This window comes from Drosophila gunungcola, chromosome 3R (genome assembly GCF_025200985.1).
Source record: "Drosophila gunungcola strain Sukarami chromosome 3R, Dgunungcola_SK_2, whole genome shotgun sequence".
In the NCBI taxonomy this organism is placed as follows: Eukaryota; Metazoa; Arthropoda; class Insecta; order Diptera; family Drosophilidae; genus Drosophila; species Drosophila gunungcola.
In genome coordinates, this window is record NC_069139.1 from 7,066,298 (window position 1) to 7,092,045 (window position 25,748).

The following is a 25,748-nucleotide window of genomic DNA, read 5'->3' on the forward strand; positions in this document are numbered from 1 at the left end:
GTGACAAGCCTAGAGTTCTAAAAGCTTTTCTACAGCTTTCTGGAAACGACCCCAAACAACTATCCCCATCAGTGGGTTTAAGTCTCTGCTAAGCTGAGCCCCAAAACAAATTTAAAAATGCCAGCAAGCCGCTTATATAATGTTAGAATTACTATTTTATTGCCTTTGACAAAACTATAATTTTGTGGAAGTGCTCTGGACCAAAGTAGAGATGCATTCGGCAGTTATCCACAAAGTCTGCAGTTACCGTGTCCAGCGTATTTCCATTTCTATACCGTTCCTCCAGCACCGCCAGTTCCATCTCATCATGGAACAGAACCAACCCACTGTGGGCGGTGTTACGGCGGAGGTACTAAAAGGCGTCGTTTCGCAAGCTCTGCTGGGCAAATTCACAGCTGTTTTTCCAAAGCTTTTCAAGTGCCAGTGGAAGACATACGAAGGTCAAAAGAAGGTTAGTACATCAGCAGACGAGCTTCGAGGTGGGTGTGTGCCGGTAATTTCTGCTGAAATTTGGCCAATTACTAAACGGAAAAGTTAACGGCGAGCCTCCAGTCACTCGAAATTATCAGTTTGAAACACTCGACTAACTTTCCACTATTTTACACCACCGACTTTGCAGTTCTACGCCAATTTCAGCACCGATTGTAACACCGACAACAACAGCAACATGAGCGCCCGAAAATTCTGCGTGGGAGGAAACTGGAAGATGAACGGCGACCAGAAGTCGATCGCCGAGATTGCCAAGACGCTCAGTTCGGCCGCCCTGGACCCCAACACCGAGGTGGTCATCGGCTGCCCGGCCATCTACCTGATGTACGCCCGCAATCTGCTGCCCTGCGAAGTGGGCCTGGCCGGCCAGAATGCCTACAAGGTGGCCAAGGGCGCCTTCACCGGCGAAATCTCGCCGGCCATGTTGAAGGACATCGGTGCCGACTGGGTGATCCTCGGCCACTCGGAGCGTCGTGCCATCTTCAACGAGTCCGATGCCCTGATCGCCGAGAAGGCCGAGCATGCCCTGGCCGAGGGACTCAAGGTCATCGCCTGCATCGGTGAGACCCTGGAGGAGCGCGAGGCCGGCAAGACCAACGAGGTGGTGGCCCGCCAGATGTGCGCCTATGCCCAGAAGATCAAGGACTGGAAGAACGTGGTGGTGGCCTACGAGCCCGTCTGGGCCATTGGCACCGGCAAGACCGCCACTCCCGATCAGGTGGGTCTTGTCTTTTGTCCTTAATCCTTTACAGAACTAACTAATTGTTTATCTACTTTGCAGGCCCAGGAAGTTCACGCCTTCCTGCGTCAATGGCTGAGCGACAACATCTCCAAGGAGGTCTCCGCCGCCCTGCGCATCCAGTATGGTGGATCTGTGACCGCTGCCAATGCCAAGGAGCTGGCCAAGAAGCCCGACATCGATGGCTTCCTGGTCGGAGGTGCCTCCCTGAAGCCCGAGTTCGTGGACATCATCAATGCCCGGCAATAAGCAGTTCGATCTCCAAGCATCCCATCGTTTGCAACTCGACGAACTGCCTGCGGAAAAGGTCCTGGCAAAGGACTCCAGACCGCACCTGCATTACGCACACACACAGACACACACACCTCGTTGTTGTTGTTGTTGTCACCACCAGAGCAGTTCCAAATTCATAGTTACCTAGCTACACACATCCCTGTTGTTAAACGTATAGTCCATTGTGTAAATCTTAAATTATTCTGGCAATAATTATACGCAACTCATTTACTCATATACCAAAAAGAAACGAGTGTCTTATTTTTTGCAAGAATGTTTATGATTTAGCTATTTATAGAGCAAGTGGTTTGGCGACAAAGCTTGTGCATATATGTGTCACCTTTGTGGACCTTATACTGGCAAACTTATTACTTAATTTTTGATAAGAGCACGTAATATCAAATCATTATCTAAAGCGAAACGAAACATATGTTACCCACTTAATAGGTTAATAATCTTTAACAATCTAACAAAAAAAGCTTTTAATAATTACCAATGTATCTCAAGACAGCTTAATTTAATATGAGATAAGAAAAAAAAGCAGTTTATACTTTTGGTTAGAGTTCATTGCTTATCTGCTTGTTTCTAGATTATATACCAAACTTTGCCATTATGAAAAGCGCCTGAAGATTAATAATTTTCTAGATCATTTTTATATTTTCTGTTTATTTTTTTTGAAGCAAGGTAAATATTTTGTGACCAAGTGACCTCTGCCAAATTAGCAAAGTGACAAATAACTAACACATAGATTCTTCGTCTCTTTATTTGTAATATTTGTTTCTGTACACATCGATTTTATTCAGACTGGAGTTTTATAGTTTTAAAAAATTACAGAAGTTTTAGCTAAATCTGTGGACAGTGAAGAAAATTCTTAACTTGATTTTAGCGATATTTTCATAAAAGCAAAACCATGACGCAGAGCTATGACTTCGATGTCATTCTGGTGACCTCCACTGTGCCGATTCCCCGGAATTCGGCTGGTTTTAGCGAAGGTGGAGGAGCCATCTACTCAGTGCGGTTGTTCGAGGACTTTGAGGAATTGTCCTTGGAACGGCTGTTCGTGGATCAGTTTCCCCCAGATAAGTTGGGTGGCTTTACGGCCAGTCCCTGCGAGGTGATCGGTTCGCTGACCTCCAGGGGCATAGGTGTAACCCTCAAGGAGAACGATGAGCTGATAGGATCCGGAACGGGCATGCTGAGCTCCTCCATTCTGCGACAGCTAACAGATCCCTCCTTCTCGGTTACCCAACAAATTTTGGTGGAGCTCACCAAAGGCAAGAACAAAGTTGGTGAGGTGGAGCTTCTCTTGAAAATCAGTGCCGATTCTCCGGACATCAAGTGAGTACTTGGCAGAATTGTTCATATAAGATTAGCAATGGTTTTAAATTATTATTAATTATTACTTATTATATTATATATTATATTGTTGTTATATTATTATATACTTTTTAGCCGCGGCCTGATTCCATTTGGATGCTACGACGTGTGCAAGCCTGTGGACCATTCGATCAACAAAAGGGACATTATCTTCACCCTGGGACGATCTGGAAAGTGTCCCACCAATTCCTGCATCACGGATGAGCGCCTGATGTCGCATGCCGGGGCACCCTTCCAATGTCCCCATGTGGCGGCCGAGATGGAGGATAATATAGGTGGTGCAACCACCAGATGTGGCTGCTACCAGGCGGGGATGCAGGTGCCACAGGACGACAAGGAGGCGAAGAAGCGGGATCGGGCTGCCCTCAAAAAGCTGATTGATGAACTGGGTCTGGACCAAATCAAGGTGCCCAATGCGCCGTGTTCGCATGAGAAGTCTCGTCGCTGGCATTGTCAGTGCGGGTTACCTGGTCCTATTACCGACACCTCCTCCTGTGACATCAATGAGTTCGAGGCGGAGAAGCATCCGAGAAAGCGAAAGGCGTTATCCTTGACCGCCTCTCGGGAGCGACAGGCACGTCGCAGGATTATGGGCTCATGTCCTGTGAAAGAACCTGAACTCACACATCAGGCCTATAAGCCACCGGTGCTCTGCCAGCTTTGCCAATCGGACATCAGTTGGCTGCCCAAGATCTCGGCTTGTCCCTACTGCGGCTATAAGACCTTCGAGGACATACATGCCAGTGAGGAGCCCTATGATCTTACGGCCACAGCGCAGCAGCTTTTGAGGGACTCGCTGCGCAAGGAGCCCTGTGTACTGGCTTCCTCTGACTCTTCAGGCGAAGATGATGAGGCAGCGGGCGACAGGGCGAGGAAACACCGAGTCACCGATGATCCCAATGTTCCCAAGCAATGTGGCTGCCTGGGCGGCCAGCCCTGCACCCGCTGTCGCATCCGCAAACTCTGCGAGAATTTCTTCCAGGACAACGAAAACAAGGTGCAGCCTCTGCCACAGGCCCACAATGAACGGGCATCCGTGACCAAGACCAAGTTTTCGCCGGAACAAAATCAGCTCGGGAAGAGCAACTCGGATACATCACAGCGTCGTGCCCAACTGATCTCCATCTTCACGGAGATGCGTAACATGTATGGCAAGCAGAAGGGAGCCGATGAGGCGGATGCAGTGGCTCAGGAGCTGCACAAGGAATGTGAAGCCGCCTGCCGGAATACCAAAACAACCAAGGCCCGCAGAAGGGCCAGGAAAACACTGCAGAAGGCTCTAAATGAGATTGACAAGGCCTATCCCACGCCACCCAAAGTGCGAGCCAAAAGGAAGGCCATTCACCACAAGAAGTCCAAATGGTGAGATGGTTTAATACTTAAATGTATATTTAATCATAAAATAAACTTTGTATCACAGCTACACCTTTTTGAACCTCAAGAAGCAGCCCAAGGACTCTCGCATAGGACACCTTGACTGCATCTCGGACAGCAAATACACGGGCTATTGTAAGATCCCCAGCCACATGGGTTGGATGTGGACCAAGAGCGAGTTGGCGCGCCACAAGTCCTGGCGTCCGGGAGCCATTGCCCGTCCCATTCGGCAACTGATGACCTATTTCCTCAGGGACTATCCAGTGGACAATCTCTGCCTGTCGCGTTACCACTACCGCCGTCGCAAGTGCCGCAAGAGCAAGGAGGAGGAGGAGCCCTTGGTGCAGCATCCCACACTGCACATAAGTCGCAAGGGTGATGAGTACATCATCACACTGCGTCCCTTGAAGGACCCCAAAAGCCTGGCCTCCAGTGCCAATCCCTATGCGAGCATGAAGCCCGTCGTCTTCCGCATCACCAAAGATCCCGTGGCGGCAGGACTTCGCCAGATACGAGTGGCCCTGCAGGACAAGGGATTCGCCCCTTGCACTTGTCGCCGTCCGGTGGCCAGTTGCTTCTGCCGGAGTCACAACGACAAGAAGCGCCTTCAGTACGAGTTGGAGAACCTGTGTCGCCAGCGGGGATGGCCCAATAACTCCGATTCCTTTGTTTACTCCCCGTATAGTGAGGATGATGACAGTGATCGGGAGTACGAGTTTGGGGTCACTCCTCCCGCGGGGGTCATTAAACCGGAGCGTCTGAGGAAACCGGACACTGCGCATGTGGAGACCCAGTATGTGGACCACGACTGGGCCGCACCCACCATGTATCCGCATCCGGCCAACATGCTCGTCCAGTACGGCGCCTGTGTGATGGGCGAGCGCAAAAAGAAGTTCCCCTGGCTCTACGGGAAGGGCAATATCCATGCCCCTCCGCCGAAGCCCCTGATGAAGAATCCGCCCAAGAAGAAGCCGCGCAAGAAGCTGCCATTCCGCAGCGTTGGCGGCCTCGACAATCCACGTCGCTTCGATGATCCCACGCCGCTGAACAGGCCCTGGCACCGGTCCAGCTCCCCGGGTTACGTGCAGATGTACTGACTTTCAGACCAACAACTTTTAAATCTCAAAATGAAAGATGAAGACTTTGGCTTCCTAAATAAAGCTTAAAATATAAAAAAATATATTTTTTGAACTTTAAAATGCTTCATTAGGAAACACACCTTAGTTTTTTAAAAAATTACCAAATTTAATAATCAAGATTTTTAAAGAATGTAGAAGACACTTAAAAATAGGGAAACAAATGGGTAAATTTATACCACTCAGAAATGCAATGCTATTTATCAATAAGTTTATATAAAAATGACAAATTAAAAACAGAACATCAAACAACAATTGTATATGTATGTATTGCAACTAAGAAATATAACTTCGAAATGTCAACACATTTGCTTGTCCTCTTAGTTACTGTACATTTAATACATTAATCTACTTCAGTAGTTAAATTACAACGGAATGTTACATTTATAATGATTTATTAATAATAATTAATAATTGTTAAAGATTTATTGGAGGCAACTTTTAAATTAGAAATGCATATTTATTTCTCTTTTTTATTCGGCGAAGCCATTTATTAACAATTTTGGGTTAAAATAACTACATATTACAAAATTAAATAAAAACCAATTTAAAATACGTATTTAAAGATTGAAATCAATGATAACAGTCAACTTATTAGCTTGTTCTCTTAGTAAATGGTTTTTAAAAGGGTCTGTAAATGGAATCCGACTTTCATTAATTAACTAACCAAAAGGAGTTCAATTGAAAATACTTCAGGATGCCGTGAGTTTTGCTTCTCACTAACTTCCTGAGCTAATATGACAACCTAACTCATTCTCTATTGATAGTTCAGGTCGATCGCTTCAGGCTTAACTCCCATTTAAATTGTATAGTTTTATGTGAATTATCGTGGCGTTCCTCGCGCACTTTTTAAAATTATTTGTGCAAGGAAATTTTTAAGCTCGTAGACGACCCGGGTTCGATTAATTTCCGGTCAGGATGGCGACTTTAGATTGCAGGCCGGCGCCGCCGGAAAAGAAGGAGAAACCTGTGGAGGAGCTGATGGACTGGGATAACTACTACAAGCATCGCGGGATGATCAGCACCCGACTGGCCAGTTGCAAGGCGGACTACATGCACTGCTCCACTTACCAGGAGAAAGGCAACAGCCAGGAAAAGGACAAAAAGGACAAGGGAAAGAACGCGTGCTGCTGTTCCTCGTGTCCGGTTCAAAATCGGAATGAGGTCTACCAGCCCAGGTGCCCGGCTCCTGGTCAGAAGGGCAAACCGAACAGGGACTATATGCGCTGTTTTGCCGCCAAGCTCATCGTCCAGAGACTCGATTTGCCTGGCAGGGATTTCGAGTGCCGAGATCAGTTGCAAGTCAAGGCTAATGTGTGCCGTAAATGCAAGATTTGCCTGGACGACAGTCGCATCAATGTCAACTGTCTTCCTTTAAATCCTGACAAGACCTTCCAAATGGAACCCGAGTTTTTGCAGCGACAGCTAGCCGAGGGCATTACCATATCCGTGATCTACTTGCGCAAGGAGATCGGTGAGTATTTACAGCATTAGAGCACTACTCTAGTTTACCCCCAAAATCCGCAAAAAAAATATTAAGAAAAAAATAAACTTACGAAAAAACGGAGCGTTGTTCTCTTAATTTCGATTTCATCATTAAAGTAAAACAAATTCTTAGAAATTTACGTATCAACATGTTGGATCACCAACATGTACATTTTTTACGTAAATCTTAAGTAAAGCGGTCTTTGGATTGAATAAAATTTAAGTCAAAGCGGTCCCCAAATTGTTTATTTTTAATAGTAAATAAAAAAAATAACGAATGTTAAATTATGATAAAAGTAAAATTTAAAAAACGAATAAATAAAAAAACTGCCTTGATTTCAAATTGAAATCAGTCCATGTACAATAATTTTTCGCGGTTTCTGGTGAGGTAGTAAACTATCATATTAACCAGGACTAGCAAAAATTTAACTTATAACTTCTTCTTAGCCCGAGGCTGCTACTTCCCACCTGCGGCGGTGGTCAACCGCATGATCAACGAGCTCACCGAGATCGTGCACGATGCCAATGTGGAGCTGACCTGCAAGGGCTGCACCGTCGGCCTCATCAACATCCGCTTCGCGATGCAGATGCGCTGCCAGACGATCAAAGAGTAAGTAGCGCCACCAAAGGGACCTGATCCTCGAGCCGCCTGAATGCGATAGCTACTGAACTTCAATAGAGTTGCGGACGGACGTTTGGCGGGCGGCCAGGAGCGAGGATGTTGCTCCGGGGGTAGGAGGAAAAAGGGGACCAGCTGCATGGACATGAATGTGGATCCGCAGGACATCTCGTACATGTCGGGTGGCAATTACTCCACCTCTTCCATTGACCCCTGCGTCGGTTTTATGCCCAGCGATATGGATGAGCCCACGCCCACGGCCACGGAGTGTCCCTCTGGCTGCGAGGATAGGGGTCAGGATTTCGCCGGATGTCAGGTGGGCAAACTTAAAAGGTACTCCCAGATTATTTATAAATAAAACCCGTTAGGATCCACCTCCTCGACTGGTGGACATGGCGGGACCTTATCCCGTTTACTCCTGTCCCAATGTGGACGACTGTTGTGTGACCTTTGAACCTCCGGCAGCACCTGCCGCTCAGTTCTCCGCCTGCCAAAGGAACGTACTGGGCGAGGGGAACACCAACCGACTGTGCCAACAGCATTCCTTCCCGAAACTGCGACAGATGCACATCAGCAACACCCGATCCTGTGCCCTCTGCGGCGAGGACGTCTCCTGGCTGCCCAAAGTGGCCGCCTGTCCTTGCTGTGGCTACAAACCGGTGCCGGAGTTCAAGGAGCGAGCCTACGACGAGGCAGCCACGGCCCAACAGATCCTGCTGGACCATCTGGAGAACCCCGTGGAGGATCTCAGCTTCGACCTTGGATCGGTGGAGGGATGTTCGGCGGATGGAGAGCGCGATGACCCGGGACACAACTCGGAGGCCTTTGAAACTATAGTAAGGGACTACCAACACTTACGGCGCAGCATTCGTGAATCCTCCACAACCAAGGCGGCCCAGTCGGTCACCAAAAAGCCAGCACTTCCAGAGGGCGAATCCAAGCCCCAGGATTTGGCCAAGGTTTTTGCCGAACTAAGAGATCTTTTCAACGTTAAAGTGCCCGATGAGAAGGAAAAGATTCAGGAAATTTGCACGGAGGCCTGCAATTTGGCCAAGGCCCATAAGAAGGGAAAGTCACGTCATTCATCGCCAAAAAGAAAAGAGGGCGGAAATGCCAAAGCTTCAGAGGATGCCTGCCAAGTCGCAAAACCTAAGAAGCGTCGCTTGAAAAGTAAGCGTCCCTTCAGGTCCAGGTACTACTCCATGTACAGTCCACGGGTGAGGCCGCAAGTCACTTTGGATTGCGGAGACAACAAAAAGGTGCCCAGTCATATGGGCTGGCTATGGACAGCCCATCCACTGGCCTCCAAGCCCGGCTGGCGACCAGGGGCCATCCGTCGTTCCATTCGCGGCCTGATGCGCTACTTCCTCAAGGACTTTCCCGTGGACAGCGTGCCCGTTTCGAAATACATGTCGTACTACAACCACAAGAAGTCACCGAAGTCTCAGCCAGGTGAGAAGCCGGAGGATTTGGTGCAGGTGCCCACGCTGCATATAGAAAAGAAGAACGATGTGTACACCATCACTTTGCGTCCGCTGAAAGATCCCAAGACGCTTTCCCGCTCCGCCAATCCTTATGTGAGCATGAAGCCCGTGCAGTTCCGCATTGTGCAGAATCCGCTGGTGAAGGAGCTGCGCGACTTGAAGCGCTGTCTCAAGGGCATGGGCTTCAGCAAGTGCTCCTGCCACAAGCCACTGATGACCTGCTATTGCCGCAGCTTCGTGGACAAGAAGAGGCTGCTCTATCATGTGCGAAAGGAGTGCGAGCGTCGGCGAATAGAGTCCTGCGAGGATGACCTTGTGCTGACGGACACCTCCGACAGCGAGGCGGAGTTCGACTTCGGGGTCACTCCACCGGCCGGGTTGATGCATCCGGAGCGACTGAGGAGCACCCATGTGACGAACACCGCCGTGCAGTACGACGAAAGGGATTGGATCATGCCCAGCCTGTATCCCCACATGCCCGATGCCACAGTTCAGTACGAGAGCTGTGTGATGGGCGAGCGGCAGAAGCCGTTCAACTGGATATATGGCAAGGGTGTCATCCAGGAGCAGCCCAAGCCGCCCAAGATGCGGAACATTCCGAGGAAGCAGAAGAAAAAGAAGGTAGAGCCTGGTCGCGTGGCTGGAGGTTTTGCTGGGCAGGAGTACCAGGATTCCTGCATTTACAGCCGCGTCAACAATAACTCCGTTCAAACACATTCCCGGGTGCGCACTGTAGCGCCCATTCACAGTCCCCCAAATTACTCTACGGACTCGGAACTCCCGCTGAGTGGCCATCACATGAGACTCCTCGATCAGGCCTCCTATCCACCCAGTGCTCCACAGCGAGCGGAACCCTGGTCCTATGAAAAGACCAAGGAAAAGCAGCGCCAAAGAGTAAAAAGGAGAACTAAAAAGCTGGTACGATTCGATCCCACCATCTGTGCTCGCTCCTCCGATAGTTTTTTCGTCTAGTTTCATTTAACCGGGTCGCTTATACATATATATCCACATCCCCTACCCCCCATTTCACATACGCTTTTAGCCTACCCACCAATGTTCCGATTATAATCAACCGCGTAAAATTGTTAGTTTTAATAAACAGGGAAATTAGAAAATCAGTTTTTGTTTTGGGTACAAAGGGTCCATTCCTTACTGAGATAAATGAATGGCCCTATAAGTGCTGATATTAGCCATTTTTGGAGAGGGGTACCATCATTAAAATATCAAGAAAATCGACCCAAAAATTGAAACCAAAATTTAAATGCAGATTTTCAGAGCTTTAAAACACAAACTTAAAGAGCTATTCCTTTTTAATATCGGATATGGCCATAGGAGTGGTGATATTAGGTCACTTTTCTGCAAAGCCATTTTTGAAAAAAAAGGAAAGGGGTACCATCATTAAAATGTCAAGAAAATCGACCCAAAAATTGAAACCAAAATTTAAATGCAGATTTTCAGAGCTTTAAAACACAAACTTAAAGAGCTATTCCTTTTCAAAATCGGATATCTGTAAGAAAAGTTATGGCCATAGGAGTGGTGATATTAGGTCACTTTTCTGCAAAGCCATTTTTGAAAAAAAAGGAAAGGGGTACCATCATTAAAATATCAAGAAAATCGACCCAAAAATTGAAACCAAAATTTAAATGCAGATTTTCAGAGCTTTAAAACACAAACTTAAAGAGCTATTCCTTTTTAATATCGGATATCTGTAAGAAAAGTTATGGCCTTGGAAGTGCAGGTTTTAGGTCACTTTTCTGCAAAGCCATTTTTGAAAAAAAAGGAAAGGGGTACCATCATTAAAATGTCAAGAAAATCGACCCAAAAATTGAAACCAAAATTTAAATGCAGATTTTCAGAGCTTTAAAACACAAACTTAAAGAGCTATTCCTTTTCAAAATCGGATATCTGTAAGAAAAGTTATGGCCATAGGAGTGGTGATATTAGGTCACTTTTCTGCAAAGCCATTTTTGAAAAAAAAGGAAAGGGGTACCATCATTAAAATATCAAGAAAATCGACCCAAAAATTGAAACCAAAATTTAAATGCAGATTTTCAGAGCTTTAAAACACAAACTTAAAGAGCTATTCTTTGGCCTTGGAAGTGCAGGTTTTAGGTCACTTTTCTGCAAAGCCATTTTTGAAAAAAAAGGAAAGGGGTACCATCATTAAAATATCAAGAAAATCGACCCAAAAATTGAAACCAAAATTTAAATGCAGATTTTCAGAGCTTTAAAACACAAACTTAAAGAGCTATTCCTTTTTAATATCGGATATCTGTAAGAAAAGTTATGGCCTTGGAAGTGCAGGTTTTAGGTCACTTTTCTGCAAAGCCATTTTTGAAAAAAAAAGGAAAGGGGTACCATCATTAAAATATCAAGAAAATCGACCCAAAATCTCAAACCAAAATTTAAACGCAGATTCTTAGAGCCTAAAAACACAAACTTATAGAGCCATTCCTTTTTAAAATCGGATATCTGTAAGAAAAGTTATGGCCTTAGGAGTGGTGATATTAGGTCACTTTTCTGCAAAGCCATTTTTGAAAAAAAAAGGAAAGGGGTACCATCATTAAAATATCAAGAAAATCGACCCAAAAATTGAAACCAAAATTTAAATGCAGATTTTCAGAGCTTTAAAACACAAACTTAAAGAGCTATTCCTTTTTAATATCGGATATCTGTAAGAAAAGTTATGGCCTTGGAAGTGCAGGTTTTAGGTCACTTTTCTGCAAAGCCATTTTTGAAAAAAAAGGAAAGGGGTACCATCATTAAAATATCAAGAAAATCGACCCAAAATCTTAAACCAAAATTTAAATGCAGATTTTCAGAGCTTTAAAACACAAACTTAAAGAGCTATTCCTTTTTAAAATCGGATATCTGTAAGAAAAGTTATGGCCTTGGAAGTGCAGGTTTTAGGTCACTTTTCTGCAAAGCCATTTTTGAAAAAAAAGGAAAGGGGTACCATCATTAAAATTTCAAGAAAATCGACCCAAAATCTCAAACCAAAATTTAAATGCAGATTTTCAGAGCTTTAAAACGCAAACTTAAAGAGCTATTCCTTTTTAATATCGAATATCTGTAAGGAAAGTTATGGCCTTAGAAGTAATGATAGTGTTGAAAAAAGGAAATTAAAATTCCCTGAAATTCGCTCCCAAATTTCAAACCAACATTTAAACCCAGAGTTTTAGAAGTGTTAACTACAAACCTTTAGAGACATGTCTGTTTAAAATCGGACTTCTGTGAGCTGTATGATACTTTTCTGCTAAGTAATTTAAAATGAAAAATTGTATACATTTTGTTTATCATAAAGTAACGTTTGATAGATATCTTAAATAAAAATATTTAAGGCAAATCTCTTTAATTTCAAAACCACCCAACATTTTCACATTGCAGTCATTATATTAAATTGTTTCTGATTATCTAATCTTTACCTACCTGTTTTCTAAACCATAATTAACAGTCAAAAGATCATATCTATGCTATCATTATTTAAAATATTTTGTTTATTTAACCCTTAACATCAAATTAAATGTGAAGCAAAGACGTGCTACTTTGAGGTACTACTCTAACTTGGTGTTGTTTATCTAACCTTAACACTATAACACATTCAGCAGTTAAAATTGGTAGAGCAATGAGGAACCAAGAAAGTCTCAAATAATTCCCATGGAGCCCTTGCTTAATCCCGTTTTGTTTACCTAACCTTTGTCGCACTGTTGGTGACATAACTGCAGCCCATAAGCGTGTACACTTCGCGGAATATGCAAATTTTCCGCTCGATAGCTGCCCGCAAATGTCTTTCTAATAAGTAGAGTTTACCTACCTTAGGTTCCCACTGTACAGAGAAAAAATTGTATCAAATATCATAAATTTTTTAAGCTTGGAGAAGATATAAATAATACAAATATAATACTGAAAAAATAAAAAATGTCTCTATTTCTATTTATTTAAACATTTGTTGATTACTGTTGATTAACAGTTAATTACTACTAAAAAAAAACAGTCCTAAGTAATTTATGATTATTTTTATTTAGCCTTAATATTAAAATTAAGTTGGTTGAGTCGTAAAATGCTCTGTTTATAACTTAAAACCACATTCAATAATAAAATCTGTTTTTATGCGTGTCGCTTTCGTCGCGGTCTGTTGGGCCTACTTTATCAAAAGCACCATCTTCTCCGATTTAAATTTGTTGAATCACTTCTTTAAGTCTGCACGTTTTCTTTTCTTATCCTTTGCGAATCAGTTATCGTTATTCAATCAATCGTTGCCCATCTGCCATTTGCGAATCCGACAGCTCGCAGCTCACAAAGCGTTAAAGTCGCGCCTCCGTCTTGCGCTTTGTTTAGCGACTAAATAAATATCATATCTTGATTGCCGGAGCGAGGGGCATGTAATTCTGCACCTCCGTGGAGCTTACAAAGCGTGCTCCGAGTTTGGGAGTGACGATCAGACGAATTCCAACCGCTCGGGCGACAACATGTGGCTGGTGCGGATCTTGCATTTGTTAGGCACAATGGCCCTATTTCCATTATTGGGTTACTTTGGAGAAAGTGTTGGTGGGAGTGATCTCAGCTATGCGGATTTTTACGGCAATGCCAGTGCCAGAATGCTTCGATTCCGCGACTTTGAGCCACGTCAGCCAAGTGAAAGAATGGATATGGAATTTAGTTTGGCGGAAAATGAAAATCCCGGACTAGAACGGGAGGGACGAGGTTTCCATTTCCATGCCAGCGGCGAGGATGTCAGTGTGGAACTGGAGTTCATCGTACCGTTCCTCAAAATACCTGTGAAAAGGAGCATGAACCTGGCCCGTGATGCTATCCAGAATGTCCTTAACTTACGAACTGGAGCCATAATAAACACAGCCGTTGTGGTGGCTGCAGGAGCAGTGATTGCAGCAGTAGTACGACTACTCATAGCCCCTCTTGTATTCACTTCTTTGGGCAATGGTTATGGCTACAAATCCGATCCAGAAAGAGGCAGTAAGTAGTTGAAAGATAAATCGCAAATTAAGTCTAACAAATCAATTCTTATTTAGTGCGCCGACTGACTGATGTGGTGGAATCACAATTGGAGGAACACAACATCGACATGTCTGTTTGTGTGCAGCGGATGATCTGCCAGTACCTGCAAAAGAATCTGTCTTCTGGATATGCCAGGGCTCTAAACGTGTTGACCAGGCAAGACATCTTTAGTTCAGAACAATGTTCAAAAATGGAATAATTATTTATTTAATTTCCAGTCCTCCCTGGATTCATCCTTTTGTTGATGGAACTGCAGTTTTCCATGCCATTCAATCCTCAAGAAGCAGTCGCAGCTGTACCCACACTTATCAAAGCTGTCGATGGCCGAATTATTTAAACAAGAAGTCTGGAAGCTTACCCCAAGTCCTCAAGTTTTTTAATGGATAACTACCATAAACACTATCTTAAATACGATTAACATTACTTATTTATTTTATCCCTGCTTAAGAAACGAGAATATTACTCTAAGAACTAAATATTTTGAGATTAAAACAAATAAAATAAAAAAAAAAGAATTGTCAAAACCTTGACAGCATTTTTTTATTACCAACGAATGTTTGTTTATGCAATGCAAATGCCGGGAAATTAGTGTAATTTCTTCCAATTCTGCCCAATTAGAGAAGGTAGCTGTAGACATCTTCCGCTTTCATCTGGCCCCGCATTTCCTCTGGCTAATCGTTTTCCCACCTCCATCCCAGTTATGTCACACTCCCCAATTTGTTGCATTTTGTTTAAAAGACACGAGTGGGAACTGGAGTCTCAGTTGGAAATTATAGCAACCAAGAGCCAGCCAAGCGGCAATTACACCACAATAAAACTTAATGTTTTATTTTACAGAATATAATTTAAAAATTTATTTGACTATTCGACTATCCCTTCCAAAGTATTTATCAAAAAGTACTCACCACTCACCCTTCCTATGTGTTAAATAAAAATTTATGATATTCAAATATAACAATTAAAAATTGTCCGAAAAACAAAAACGGGAGATTTGCAAAATATATATTTTAAAATGAACACAAACACTTAATAATTATAATACAAAAAGTTTTCTTAATGAAATATAAATAGCATAATGTTAAAATTATCTTATCCCAAAAATGTAAAAATTTTGTTCAGTGCATAGGTAAGCCATCGAAGCAGATCGGCGGTGTTGGATTAAAAGTGTGCTGGTGACACCGCCTGGGAAATTGATTCAAATGTTCGGCGACAGCACACCCAGACGGAACTGCCAGCGGAAAATGAAGCTATTGTACCTGACCTGTGCTCTCCTCGCTAGTTTTGCTGTTATTTGGGCTGCCAGTGGTGAGGAGCAGCAAGGATCGGTCAAACTGCCCAAGCAGCACAGCTCAAGGAACCAACCTGGCCAGGGATTCAAACTTATATCCTTCGATGCAGTGGGCAAAAACATCGCCTTGGGCTTGGATTATCTAGTGCCTTTTCTAGAGGTGCCTGTCAAAAGAAAGCGAAATGCTCCACCGAAGGTAGGTGCATGAAGTATTTAATCTAAAAAGTGATTCTGAAAAAAACAATGGATTTTAACCAGATATTTTAAAATAAGTGATCAATACATGTTAAAACTTATTAACTGATTTTTGATTCGATTGTAACGTAAATACCTTTGCTTTAGCCACTTGTTATAGTCAATTCGGCGGCAGTTGTGAGCTGTGGACTTGTGGTTGTAGGTGGAGTCCTTGTGGGGCACATCATACGGAGCTTGGGATTGGAGGCCATCACAGGAGATGAAAATCGTCCCATTTTCGGGAATTCTTCTATACTTAAACCAAAATCTTCGGAGGAGGATGCTTCGTACTCTACACCAGCACCCTTTCCTGCCAATGCCACCTCCAGAAAACTTTACGATGAGAACTTGAGTTTTCCTGGATTTTTTGACAATTTTAAGCTAATCTACCGAAACGAAACTGGAGATCGTGTGGGTAAGTTACCAAATACTAAATTGTTTATTTAGCACAAAATGATTTTGTATAACCTATTTGGGTTGATAGTTATTTTGTTACCTTTTAATCAAAGTAATTTCTCGTTCATTTCTTAGCTACTAGTCTTCCCAATATTTTGGGAGTCGTTGAGCGAACGTTTCTTAAAAACGATGTGGATCTATCCATTTGCCTGCTGAAATCCATTTGCACTTTGACTCACAGCGCAGGACTAAAAGTGATAAAGGGTGAGGCCACGGATATAGAACACCTTTTGGATGGAGCCACCAAATGGCCTTGGCTGATGGCATGGCTAGAGCAATCCGCTTTCCGTGAGGCCATTGAAGCTGGAAAGGTCATATCGAGCAATCACTGCACCATTAAGTATCCGGCTTGCAAATGGACGGCTCCTGAAGAACAAATCCTGGAGCTATTGCGCAATAATGTACAGTTTAAATAGGAGTTAATTTCTTATACCACTCAATTAAATTTATTGTTTTTATTAAACTTGTAGTACTTATTTTCTTTCTTTTTACCCACATACAACGGATTCTACGTCTTATTTCCATTTATGTTCCAGAAATTATACATGAATTCTACATTTTTCATACGTCCATGGTTTGCGTCTTTGATGCAAAGTGGTGGCGAATTCAACGCTAACGGCGAATTTAGTTAAGTTATTCACCATTAAATAACTTACTCAATTCACTACCCAATAAAAAAACGAAGCACAGATTTTCTGCATGCAACTTTCATCGAAATGAATTCTATATTTATTTTGCCAATTAATATTAAAACAATTTTAAAAACACTGAACATTGAAGTGATTTGGATTAGAGCAAGCAAACAGTTTGTTGTGTATGATGCGCCTTAAACAGAACTAAAACTAATTTTACATAAACAATCGGTAATCAAGTGATAATAGAAATCGAGAAATTATTGAAAATGGTTGACACAAAGTTAACTTTATAAGAAATGCACAAAGTATAGCCTGAAAGTTAAGATAAACTGAATTGAGTAGATATTTACTTAATTCAAATAATTAAAGTTAAAATATTATAATTTCTACAAACATTCATTGTAGCATTTGAAAACATTGAAATTAATGACTTAAACTAAGAATTACATTATTGTATATTTTTTTGGGTTTTATTTTTTTATTTTTTATATTTTATTGTAAAACATGTTTAAAAACTTTTTTTTTCGTCACAGCTTTTCCGCTTGAAAGTTATAAAACAGAATACAACCATCACCAAAAAACTTGTTTGAGCCTTCTAGCAAAAAACTATGAACATTTTTTCAAGATATTTTCTTTTCGTATATTTTTAAGTTTATCGTTATTTTTCGACTGGTACTCCTTCTCCGCTGCTAAATTGCTCCTCATCCTGTTGTTGTTGTTGTTGTTGTGTAAACGGTTTGCATATAGAAAAACATTAAGACTAAATTACATACGTGTATATTCTTCTGTTCTAGGCAGTTAACATGGCTACAAAACTATTCAAGTGTGATTAACCCTTCCTGTTTGTAAATGTGTGTCGGTTAGCATGGGGTCAGGGGTCAAGTGGTCGGTCGGGGGGTTGGTGTGTACGTGGGTGGGTGGGTGTTTGGGGGTACGTTTTGGTTGTGCGGAATTCTACTACTTTCACGCAAGGCTCAAAATCAATCTTTTGGTTAGCTCTTCTCTTCGATGCTCAGTTTAATTTCAATGTTTTCTCCTCATCAGCCCAAAAACAAATGCCCTCTCATCAAATGCAGTGCATGCAAAGACGTTAAATCTAAGCAATTTCTGGCCATCCCAGGACCTGCTCCAACTGGTTCTCGCTGAACTCGAAGCCACCCTCGCCCATGATGTAGTCATCGTTGCACAGGTCCATCATAGCCGGCGTGTGCAGCAGGGGATTGCTGCTGTCCAGGAACGAAATGGAGGTCTTCCTGCTGCTGGGGGCATTACTGCCAGGGCCACATGCCTCGAGCTCCTCTTCACCCGCCTGCTGGATCACTGGGATCACCGCATCCAGGGGCGGTGGTGCAGTTTCTGCCTGCTCACTGGTGGTGGAAGTTAGGGGAAGCCGTTTACGAGTTGATCCCGATGCCCCATCCACCAAACTGTTCTCATCGATGCCACTGTCGCTGGAGGCATCCGTGTCGCAAGCCGTCAAGCCCGGAGGCAACGAATCATCCAGGGACACAACCGACCCGGCGTCACAGTCACCTCCTCCAGCATCTGAGCCCCCAAAGACGGGAGACAGCTGGAAGTTGGTGCCGCTGATCAGCGGATTGTTGTGATAGTCCCGCAACACCGCCGACGTGGAGGTGTGGCAATGCAGGGGCAAAGCGTATTTGCCCAGAGCCACTGAGTGACCCATGGAGTGGTTGTCGTCATCTATCATCATAGGCTCGGATTCGCTACCCTGTTTTTTGGTGCAGAAAAGAAAAAGAGAGAAAGTAAAACCATACATTAGTAAAAGGTTATTTCATTTGATATACAAAAAAATAAGCAGAAAGAAACTTTAAACTGCTGAAATATAAAATCAATCTGTACAAATCTTAAATATATCTTTTGTAGATAGAACTCAAAGTTAATTATTTTATTTAACTCAAGTTTCTTTCCGTGTAGAAGGCACTCCCAAGCTGAAAAGGGTTTACCCAAGGATTCATTATTACAAATTTGTTGTGGTAAATGGATCGATTTTCTTAATTGCCTTACTTACTCTTAACTTATTGGTATTCATAACTAATAGCATTCAATTGAAATTACAATTATAACTTAAGTACCGCAATCTGTGCGTAAATTAATTTAAATTAACCGATTTGCAGACAAATTACTCCTCGAATCTCCCTGGAGAATGTAACTTTTGACTGAGATTCGTGCCTATTCCTATGCAAATGCCGGCTATTAACTCGGTGAAACCTGCAGGAAGATTTTGATACCTTGACAGTTAAACGAAAATTGAGCGGAAAAACTGGGCTAAGTCGGCGGCATGAAGATGTTTAAAGTCACTCGCTCAAACAGGCTCAAGCCCTAGTCCCTGTGGAAAAGCCCCGGGAAAGCCGGCAACAGCGGGAAGCTCTCAGCCTGAGAAAAGCCAAGCGGTAAAGTCCAACCCAAAGTGGGTGGATGGGGCTGGGAAACCCGCAATAAATCATATTTTAATGATGGTTGGGAATGGGACCCAACGCTGCTAGCGTTGAAACAGAATCCAGCGGCGGGACATTATTATGCTCTGGATTTCGGATTGACACAAAGAACGCCCCCACTTTCGCTTTAAGAGCCACCAGTCAGTGCGCATTTCCATTCCCGCCAGTCAGACTGACAGGAAGTGGGGAATATATCAATTTCGACCGCTACCAAGCCGCCGTCTGCACTTTTCGTACAGAGAAAATAATATATTGTCGTAGAGGCTTTGAGGAAATATTACCTTAGATAATGAGGCATTTAAAAACGAAAAAGTGTGATTGGTCACATACAAAATATTCTGTGTGACCTTGACTGCAAAACCTGTTAAATAACTTTTAGCATCTCAAAATCATTTGTTCCTCCTTAAGATAAATAAGTACCCAATTAAATGCCTTTTAAAGACAAATTATTTTCAGTGCAGGCTTTGACAACTGTCAATGACGATGATAAAGTTGCCAAAAATGAAGCGACGGGTGTGATGATGACCAATGGGCAAGGGTTCAAGTGCAGTCCATTGAACCGCACCCCTGCCCTCTGTTTGCCATGCTTTCATCGCGAACTGTTGGTCTTCGATTGCAGCTAGTGCTAATTGCAGCAATTAGGGAATGAAATCGAAAGTGCTGTAAGTTGAGCGATGGACAAACAAAACGGAAGACAAAGAATGTGAAAGTCTGAGCAGTGACATCTGTCCCAGAAAGAACCCACGGCTTCGGGCATTGTATCATCGAAGGCGATGGGAAACACCCAACAACATGTTTCCCTGTCCACGGCTGACAGGGCGTATGCGCAACGAAACGATGAGAAACTCCAGTGGCACGCGCAATGCCCCCCAGGACATCGATGGAAAAAGTAGGAGCCGTGTAATAGGTTTATTTTTTGATATATTGTGAGGCTTGCCTGCCAGGACTCGGGCATTGGTCTTATATGCTCTAATAAATTATTAAAGGCAATTGCTGCCACGCAAAAGGCAAAACTATTAGATAAAGACGGCATTGTCCGCGTGAAAGGTTTCCGGAAATGCCAAGACATTACAATAATTGGTAGTCCTTCTTCGCTCCCTCAATTTGATGTCTTAGGCAGCAGCTTTGCGCCGACTTTATTGCGGATTTCCCCAGTGTTCTGCTGAGTTGGCCTTGCAGCACAGCAGTCGTCTGCGTTTAAAGCCGTCTAATTGGATTTTTCCTTTTTATGGCATCGCATTTCATCGACGCCCTGCCACGTGCCACGCCCACATGGCCCACGAAAGTCCAATAGAAAAACAAAAGCAATTAAAGGGAAACTTTGCTTCAACAACTTTCTGTAGAAAAATCTGCTGTCACCGCATAATAAAAAGGAAAAGTAGGCAGCAAATGTACTCAAGGACTACAGTAACATTTTCTTACACTCGACTCTTATTGCGTAATACTACGCAACGGAAGGCTACTGGGAAAACGCTTGAAAGGATTGGCCTCCATATTTCCCAGACCCGCCATAACGAGGTGAAATTGAAATTGAAAACTGGGGCCCGAAATCAATAAGCAATAAACTTGAATAACTCATGCAGCCATATCGGCCAAGAAGACATTGTGGCGTATACGTAATGCAATTGTCGCTAGGTATATTTCCAACAAATGGAAAGTGGCATTTCGATGGATAGAATGTTTTGCGGAATTTAATTTCAACACAGCGCTCGTGTGTGACGAAAATTCGTCATTTATTTGCAGGCAAACGAAGCGAAAGATTTAAATTTGGCCAGAAAGTAAAACGAAAATCTCAAGATAAGAGAGAAAAGTTATCCGTGTGTTTGGATGTGCTCGGCATACTTAAGTGTTTGACTTGAAGAGGCAAGACAATAGAAGGAAATGGAATTCAATTCCAGAGACAGGACAAGTTGGGGCAACTTGATTAGCTGGCAGCATCATTTATTCCAATCAAAAGATTTTAATAAATTGCCAGTCAGTGGAGCGACTGGTGGAGAGCAGGCAAATACAAAATGCCGAATGGAGATTAATCAATTCCCGGGCCGGCCTGTCAATACAAATATGCCCGAAGGCCAATGTATGCACATAAATCGAAGGAAAAACTTGTAAACATCGACGACGCCCATTCCAGCTCATACTTTTCCAAAGAAAAACACAATTCCCCTGCTTTTCTCCAAGACGTTTTCCTCTTATCTGCTGTATCAGTTGGTTCACTGGGGTTTCGGCTTTATTGTTTTATTGGATTTACTAAAATATTTATTAAAAGTTTATTAAAATACTTTATAATCCAGATATCATATCATATGCCATATCGTATCGTACTACATTCGCTTGTATATGTATAAGTTGCTTGACATCTTGTATATATAGATTTATATATATATGTATATAGGTGTATATATGTATAATATTGCATACTTTGCGGCGTTTACACACTAGTTTTTGCCTTACATAGCGGATCGATTCGATTCGAGTCTAATTCAAGGCTAGTTTCGCTCTACGCTTTCAAATTACGCTAACATCTTGTGGGACTGGAGGTATTTATCGGTGTTGTTCGTGTGTGTTGTTCGTGTGGGATAGGGTTCCTATTTTTTGGGTCTCACATAGCAGCATAAGCAGCTTAGTCTGTCGACAAACAAAAGTAATTGTTGCAAATTAACCGGCGGAGGTTGAGAAGATTTGTTGGCAGGGCAAACAAAAGCAAATGCCCCATGAAAATGACTCTTCATTTGTTCGCCACTTCTGACAAACGAGCCTCGGGGCAAAGGTTACTTTTGTGGACACAACTGCGACCTGTTGATCTTTGGCAATCATAATATAATTTTGCATAATGCCTGCACAATTAATCAAGGCCAAACGGGAGTGGGAATAGCTCCGCATGAACTTCAAATTGACTGCTCGGATTGGGAAGCCAAGATGACTCACAATCCCGGGGAGAACGATAGCATTAATCAAAATCAGCCAGCCGCCAAATCAATTGCAACGCACACAAAGTGCTTGTCACCTTGACTTCTTCTTTTGGATTATGATGAGTTGGCCAAAACGAGAGCTACAGTAAACGGATATGTCAAGGGTGTGTGTGTGTGTATAGTATTAGGAGGGGGCTGTATACGCTCGCATGTTCTGTCTTCATTTGCTGGCCCGAAATTACAGCTAATAAAGTTGCACAATAAATCTGTATTTTCTTAGGGGCAGGCTGTCTGTGTGTTGAGGTGACTCACAAAATTTCACTAAATTTACTTTACTTTTCGTTACTTTACTGAAGCTTTTTTCGTGGTATTCGACGCACATAAGTAGGCTATGAAAATTACACAACATTTAGTTTAGTTTACTTTAATTTACTTGCTCTAGACTTGCTTTCGCTTTAATTTAGTTTAGGTTTTAGTTTAAGTTAAGGTTTAGGTTTAGGATTTTGTTTTGGGGGGCTCTAGTTAATTCATTGCTATAAATGCGAGACACACACAACAAGAATTGGAGGTAGTAAAAAACGCTCGTTATCAAAGGGTCGCACAACATTCACTAAGGTGTATTGAACTATCAAAAGTCGGAATAGGCATATGCTTTTAGGATAGGTATATTTATGTATATTTTAGTTAATGTTATATGTATATGTATACACGAGGTATGTAAGTAAGCGCCGATCGAGGGAATTTCCCCCGAGCGACCTACACGATCGTACTTATGCATGTACTGAGGTATATGTGGTATATTTGTGGTGTTGTATGTACTTTCTGTTCGATTCTCGTTCCCGATTTTGCACTCCGTCGCGATAAAGCTACCCATCTGCATCCAAATCTGCATCTGACCCAACTTCGGTTCCCTCCTCTTTCCTGGCCTCCCTCTTCACCTGTCATACGTAACGCGAAAAATTTCAACTAAATGTGATGATTGGGATCCGTGATCGTCTACTACCAAGTCGTTATTGTTATTGTTATCGTTAGTCGATTTGAATTTGACTTGCGCGGGGTTTAGTTAATACTATCTCGATATCGTAGCTAAATATTAGGCAGATTACTGGCTACTCCCCATGCGTGGAGACCTATAGTTTATGTTTAGTTAAAGCCACATCGATAAATTTTGAGTTTTCCTAGCTTACTAGCTTTTCTGGTGTTTTTCCGCCTCGTTCTATAACTTTCCTTATTTACATCCCTGCTTAAATCTATAAGTATAAGTTCCACGCTATGTGTATATAATTTTTCAGAGTTTTCGGCTCGCAGTCTTTTTGGGCTATAATAATTATTCAAATATTCTCAAGACCCCACTTCGGAGCTCTGATTAAATGATTATCGAGAGGAATATATGCTAAGTTATTTGGTATTTGTCTAGTTAATATCTCGAGGATTGCTTGTCAATTTGCTAAAAGTAAAATTTACTAGTAGGGCGCCTGGGTTTTTACATCCGTCTGTCTTTTTTTTTTTTTTTTTGGCGTTCGTTTTTTTGTTGAGGTTACTATTTTGATGGCTGATCCGGAGGTAGTTTCGGTTTCAGTATCAGTTTCATTTGTTTGATTTTGCCACACGAGGTAGATGCGGTTACGAACTGATCTATCTGGCAATTTCCACTATGAATTGTTCTATTTAACCAGCGAAGCTTTTTTTGCCTGGACAAACACAAGGACACAAGTCGCAAAGTAAATAAAGGAAATAAAGTAAATGGGGGCATAAGACGTTCCTAAGAAGGGAGCAAATATTTGGCCACGTACACACATGTGTCGCCCGAGAATAATGCAAATTGGGTCTCCGGTTCCGGAGAAGCTGCAGCCAATTACGGCCTCGTCGGGGCGATTCATTAATGCAGGGACTACGGAAAAGTGCCAGCCGTGACGCAAAAAGTCCGGAGTCCGGAGTCCAGAGTGGGTAGCTCGTGTAGGCCATAAAAAGCGAGTCGAGTAGTAAACCAAAAACCCGGGGGTATTTCAGCACTTAAGAGACACGTGCGGCGAAACAAAAGAGAGAGAGTTCGGAAATAAAAGAGAGAGTAAAGTGAAAAGTGAAAGTCGAAGTGAGAGTGAAAGTGAAAGGACTGTCGCAGCGAAGAGCGTCAGCTGTGCGCAGCGAAAAGGAAAGTAAAGCAGGCAAAGGATAGAACCGGGTTGTTTGGTTTCTGGGCAGACTATCACACCGAGTTGGAGGTGCAAAATCAATACGAATGTGAAGCCCAAACTCAGGCTAGAATGCGGCACGCGCTGCCTCTGGGTTTTATCGGTATGTCAAAGGAGGAAAAGGGCAGAAATCCCAATTCAATGGCCCGACTAAAGCCGTGTCAATAGTGGGAGTCTCGGCATTTTAAATTTCCAACCGAAAGAGGGGTTATGAGCTGCGTGTAAATTTGTTTGCCTGCCGCCGTAGCTTTATATATTTGCCAGTTGGATATTTATGATTTCGGTTTCGTATTGCCAGCTATGTGCGTCAGACACGCCATCGCTATGTTACAAGTCTCAGAAAGTTAATTAAGCTGCCGGGCGACACAATGAGAAATTGGTTGGCATATACACAACACAAAGCCTCCACCACCCACTTCAAGTATGTAGGTCAGTACACGATGGAAAATCAATAGGGGGGGTTTTTTAAATATTCAAGCGCCCCAAAAGAATAAATAATATGGGAAATCAAAACAAACACAACGTTGGATAATGTTTTTTGGTTTTTTCTTTCGTTTTTGGAAAATTGACTTCTCCTTCGTTTAGGTGTATTTAACGCTAATAAAAACAAAACAAAGGAACTACAAACTAAATTAAAACGACAACTAATAAGAAACGAAATCTCCTGCCAGGTTAAAGCTTCAGTGGCGACCCGAGGTTTGTTCTATATACGCACTATGTCTATACAACTAAGTCTAGGTATATCTCTATATGTATATATTTTTATATATGCGTGTGTGTGTGTGTGTACACTGGCGTATCTACACTGCGATAGAAAACGCTGACAACACGAGGATTGTTCTTTAATTGCTAATAGTTGCTCTATGTAGATGTGTTGTGGTTTTTGTTTAGTTTTGACTTTTCACTAGAACTAGTGTGCATATTTGCCTAGCTTAAAGTTGCTTCATCTTTTTTTAACATTCCTATAGGGATTTCCTTTTCTCTTTTTTTGTTTTTTTTTGTACCTTCAGCGCTCGAATTTTAGTTTTCAATTTTGCTACTTTTCGTTCACAAATGTTGACAATTTACATGGGTTCTCTGCTTGTGCTCCTTGGTGGTATTCCAACTGCACAACAACAAAAAGGCCAAAAATGAACTCGAAAACAAACGCTTCCTGTCTTTGAATCATATCTTTCATATATCCGTATTCCTGCACTGCTGCCGCTGCTGCTGCTTTTTGCTCAGTCAAAGCTTACACATCTAACAAATTGCTCGAATAAGTTAACAGAAATCATAGGGATAAGGTCTAGAACATAAACCTGATGGATGCCGGTAACTCAAACAACAAAAGCAAATGCTATCACAGTAAAAAACTTAAAGTTGCCGTATTTGAATTTATATAGTTTACAATTTTATTGCAATCGTTCTCTGATTCTGATTCTGATTCTGATTCGCATTCCCTCCACTCATCTTCTACATCGCTAAAAAACTACGTCCGGAGTGTGCGTCTGCGATCCGCTGTGATGATTCCCTTTTACGGCGCGTTGATCAATCGCTATAGCTACTCGAATAATAGTATAATCCTACCGCTCCTCGCTTATGTA

At 42.6% G+C, this 25,748-nt stretch overlaps 5 protein-coding genes across 8 annotated transcripts in view; 4 read left to right on the forward strand and 1 right to left on the reverse strand.

Annotated features, from left to right (window-relative positions):
- The first annotated feature begins 196 nt into the window (after positions 1-196).
- Positions 197-1,751, forward strand: LOC128252589 (triosephosphate isomerase). 3 transcript variants are annotated; one of them, XM_052980392.1, is made up of 3 exons: positions 197-451; positions 620-1,207; positions 1,271-1,751. In XM_052980392.1, exons 1-3 carry the CDS (start codon positions 212-214, stop codon positions 1,475-1,477), a joined length of 1,035 nt encoding a protein of 344 aa, XP_052836352.1. In that variant the 5' UTR covers positions 197-211; the 3' UTR covers positions 1,478-1,751. The 3 variants fall into 3 exon arrangements, with proteins under 3 accessions (XP_052836352.1, XP_052836353.1, XP_052836354.1); XM_052980393.1 differs by having other exon boundaries at positions 441-479; XM_052980394.1 differs by lacking the exon at positions 197-451 and adding an exon at positions 475-493.
- A 284-nt stretch (positions 1,752-2,035) lies between these two features.
- LOC128251937 (uncharacterized) lies at positions 2,036-10,091 on the forward strand. The gene is made up of 7 exons (XM_052979216.1): positions 2,036-2,839; positions 2,954-4,240; positions 4,299-5,346; positions 6,295-6,862; positions 7,321-7,483; positions 7,553-7,808; positions 7,861-10,091. Exons 1-7 carry the CDS (start codon positions 2,412-2,414, stop codon positions 9,946-9,948), a joined length of 5,838 nt encoding a protein of 1,945 aa, XP_052835176.1. The 5' UTR covers positions 2,036-2,411; the 3' UTR covers positions 9,949-10,091.
- A 3,050-nt stretch (positions 10,092-13,141) lies between these two features.
- On the forward strand, positions 13,142-14,425 carry LOC128261642 (uncharacterized). Its single transcript, XM_052995430.1, has 3 exons — positions 13,142-13,950; positions 14,007-14,148; positions 14,211-14,425. The coding sequence occupies exons 1-3, from the start codon at positions 13,446-13,448 to the stop codon at positions 14,377-14,379; spliced, it is 816 nt and encodes a 271-aa protein (XP_052851390.1). The 5' UTR covers positions 13,142-13,445; the 3' UTR covers positions 14,380-14,425.
- Positions 14,426-15,158: 733 nt separating this feature from the next.
- LOC128261633 (uncharacterized) lies at positions 15,159-16,390 on the forward strand. The gene is made up of 3 exons (XM_052995418.1): positions 15,159-15,476; positions 15,623-15,929; positions 16,046-16,390. The coding sequence occupies exons 1-3, from the start codon at positions 15,192-15,194 to the stop codon at positions 16,384-16,386; spliced, it is 933 nt and encodes a 310-aa protein (XP_052851378.1). The 5' UTR covers positions 15,159-15,191; the 3' UTR covers positions 16,387-16,390.
- Positions 16,391-16,661: 271 nt separating this feature from the next.
- The window catches only part of LOC128251935 (protein similar), a 69,230-nt gene continuing 60,143 nt past the window's right edge, over positions 16,662-25,748 (reverse strand). For both annotated transcript variants that reach the window (XM_052979213.1, XM_052979212.1), the window contains exon 12: positions 16,662-18,337. In XM_052979213.1, the coding sequence (XP_052835173.1) occupies positions 17,702-18,337 (636 nt within the window). In that variant the 3' untranslated portion in view covers positions 16,662-17,701. The remainder of the gene's footprint in view (positions 18,338-25,748) is intronic.

Excerpts from the sequence above, each read along its gene's own strand:
- LOC128252589 (XM_052980392.1), top strand. The coding sequence starts at position 212 with ATGCATTCGGCAGTTATCCACAAAGTCTGCAGTTACCGTGTCCAGCGT. Across the intron at positions 452-619 it reads CATACGAAGGTCAAAAGAAG|TTCTACGCCAATTTCAGCAC; the intron begins GTTAGTACATCA and ends CCGACTTTGCAG. Across the intron at positions 1,208-1,270 it reads AGACCGCCACTCCCGATCAG|GCCCAGGAAGTTCACGCCTT; the intron begins GTGGGTCTTGTC and ends TCTACTTTGCAG.
- LOC128251937 (XM_052979216.1), top strand. The coding sequence starts at position 2,412 with ATGACGCAGAGCTATGACTTCGATGTCATTCTGGTGACCTCCACTGTG. Across the intron at positions 6,863-7,320 it reads CTACTTGCGCAAGGAGATCG|CCCGAGGCTGCTACTTCCCA; the intron begins GTGAGTATTTAC and ends ACTTCTTCTTAG. Across the intron at positions 7,809-7,860 it reads AGGATTTCGCCGGATGTCAG|GATCCACCTCCTCGACTGGT; the intron begins GTGGGCAAACTT and ends AAAACCCGTTAG.
- LOC128261642 (XM_052995430.1), top strand. The coding sequence starts at position 13,446 with ATGTGGCTGGTGCGGATCTTGCATTTGTTAGGCACAATGGCCCTATTT. Across the intron at positions 13,951-14,006 it reads ATCCGATCCAGAAAGAGGCA|TGCGCCGACTGACTGATGTG; the intron begins GTAAGTAGTTGA and ends ATTCTTATTTAG. Across the intron at positions 14,149-14,210 it reads GCTCTAAACGTGTTGACCAG|TCCTCCCTGGATTCATCCTT; the intron begins GCAAGACATCTT and ends TTTAATTTCCAG.
- LOC128261633 (XM_052995418.1), top strand. The coding sequence starts at position 15,192 with ATGTTCGGCGACAGCACACCCAGACGGAACTGCCAGCGGAAAATGAAG. Across the intron at positions 15,477-15,622 it reads AGCGAAATGCTCCACCGAAG|CCACTTGTTATAGTCAATTC; the intron begins GTAGGTGCATGA and ends CCTTTGCTTTAG. Across the intron at positions 15,930-16,045 it reads CGAAACTGGAGATCGTGTGG|CTACTAGTCTTCCCAATATT; the intron begins GTAAGTTACCAA and ends TTCATTTCTTAG.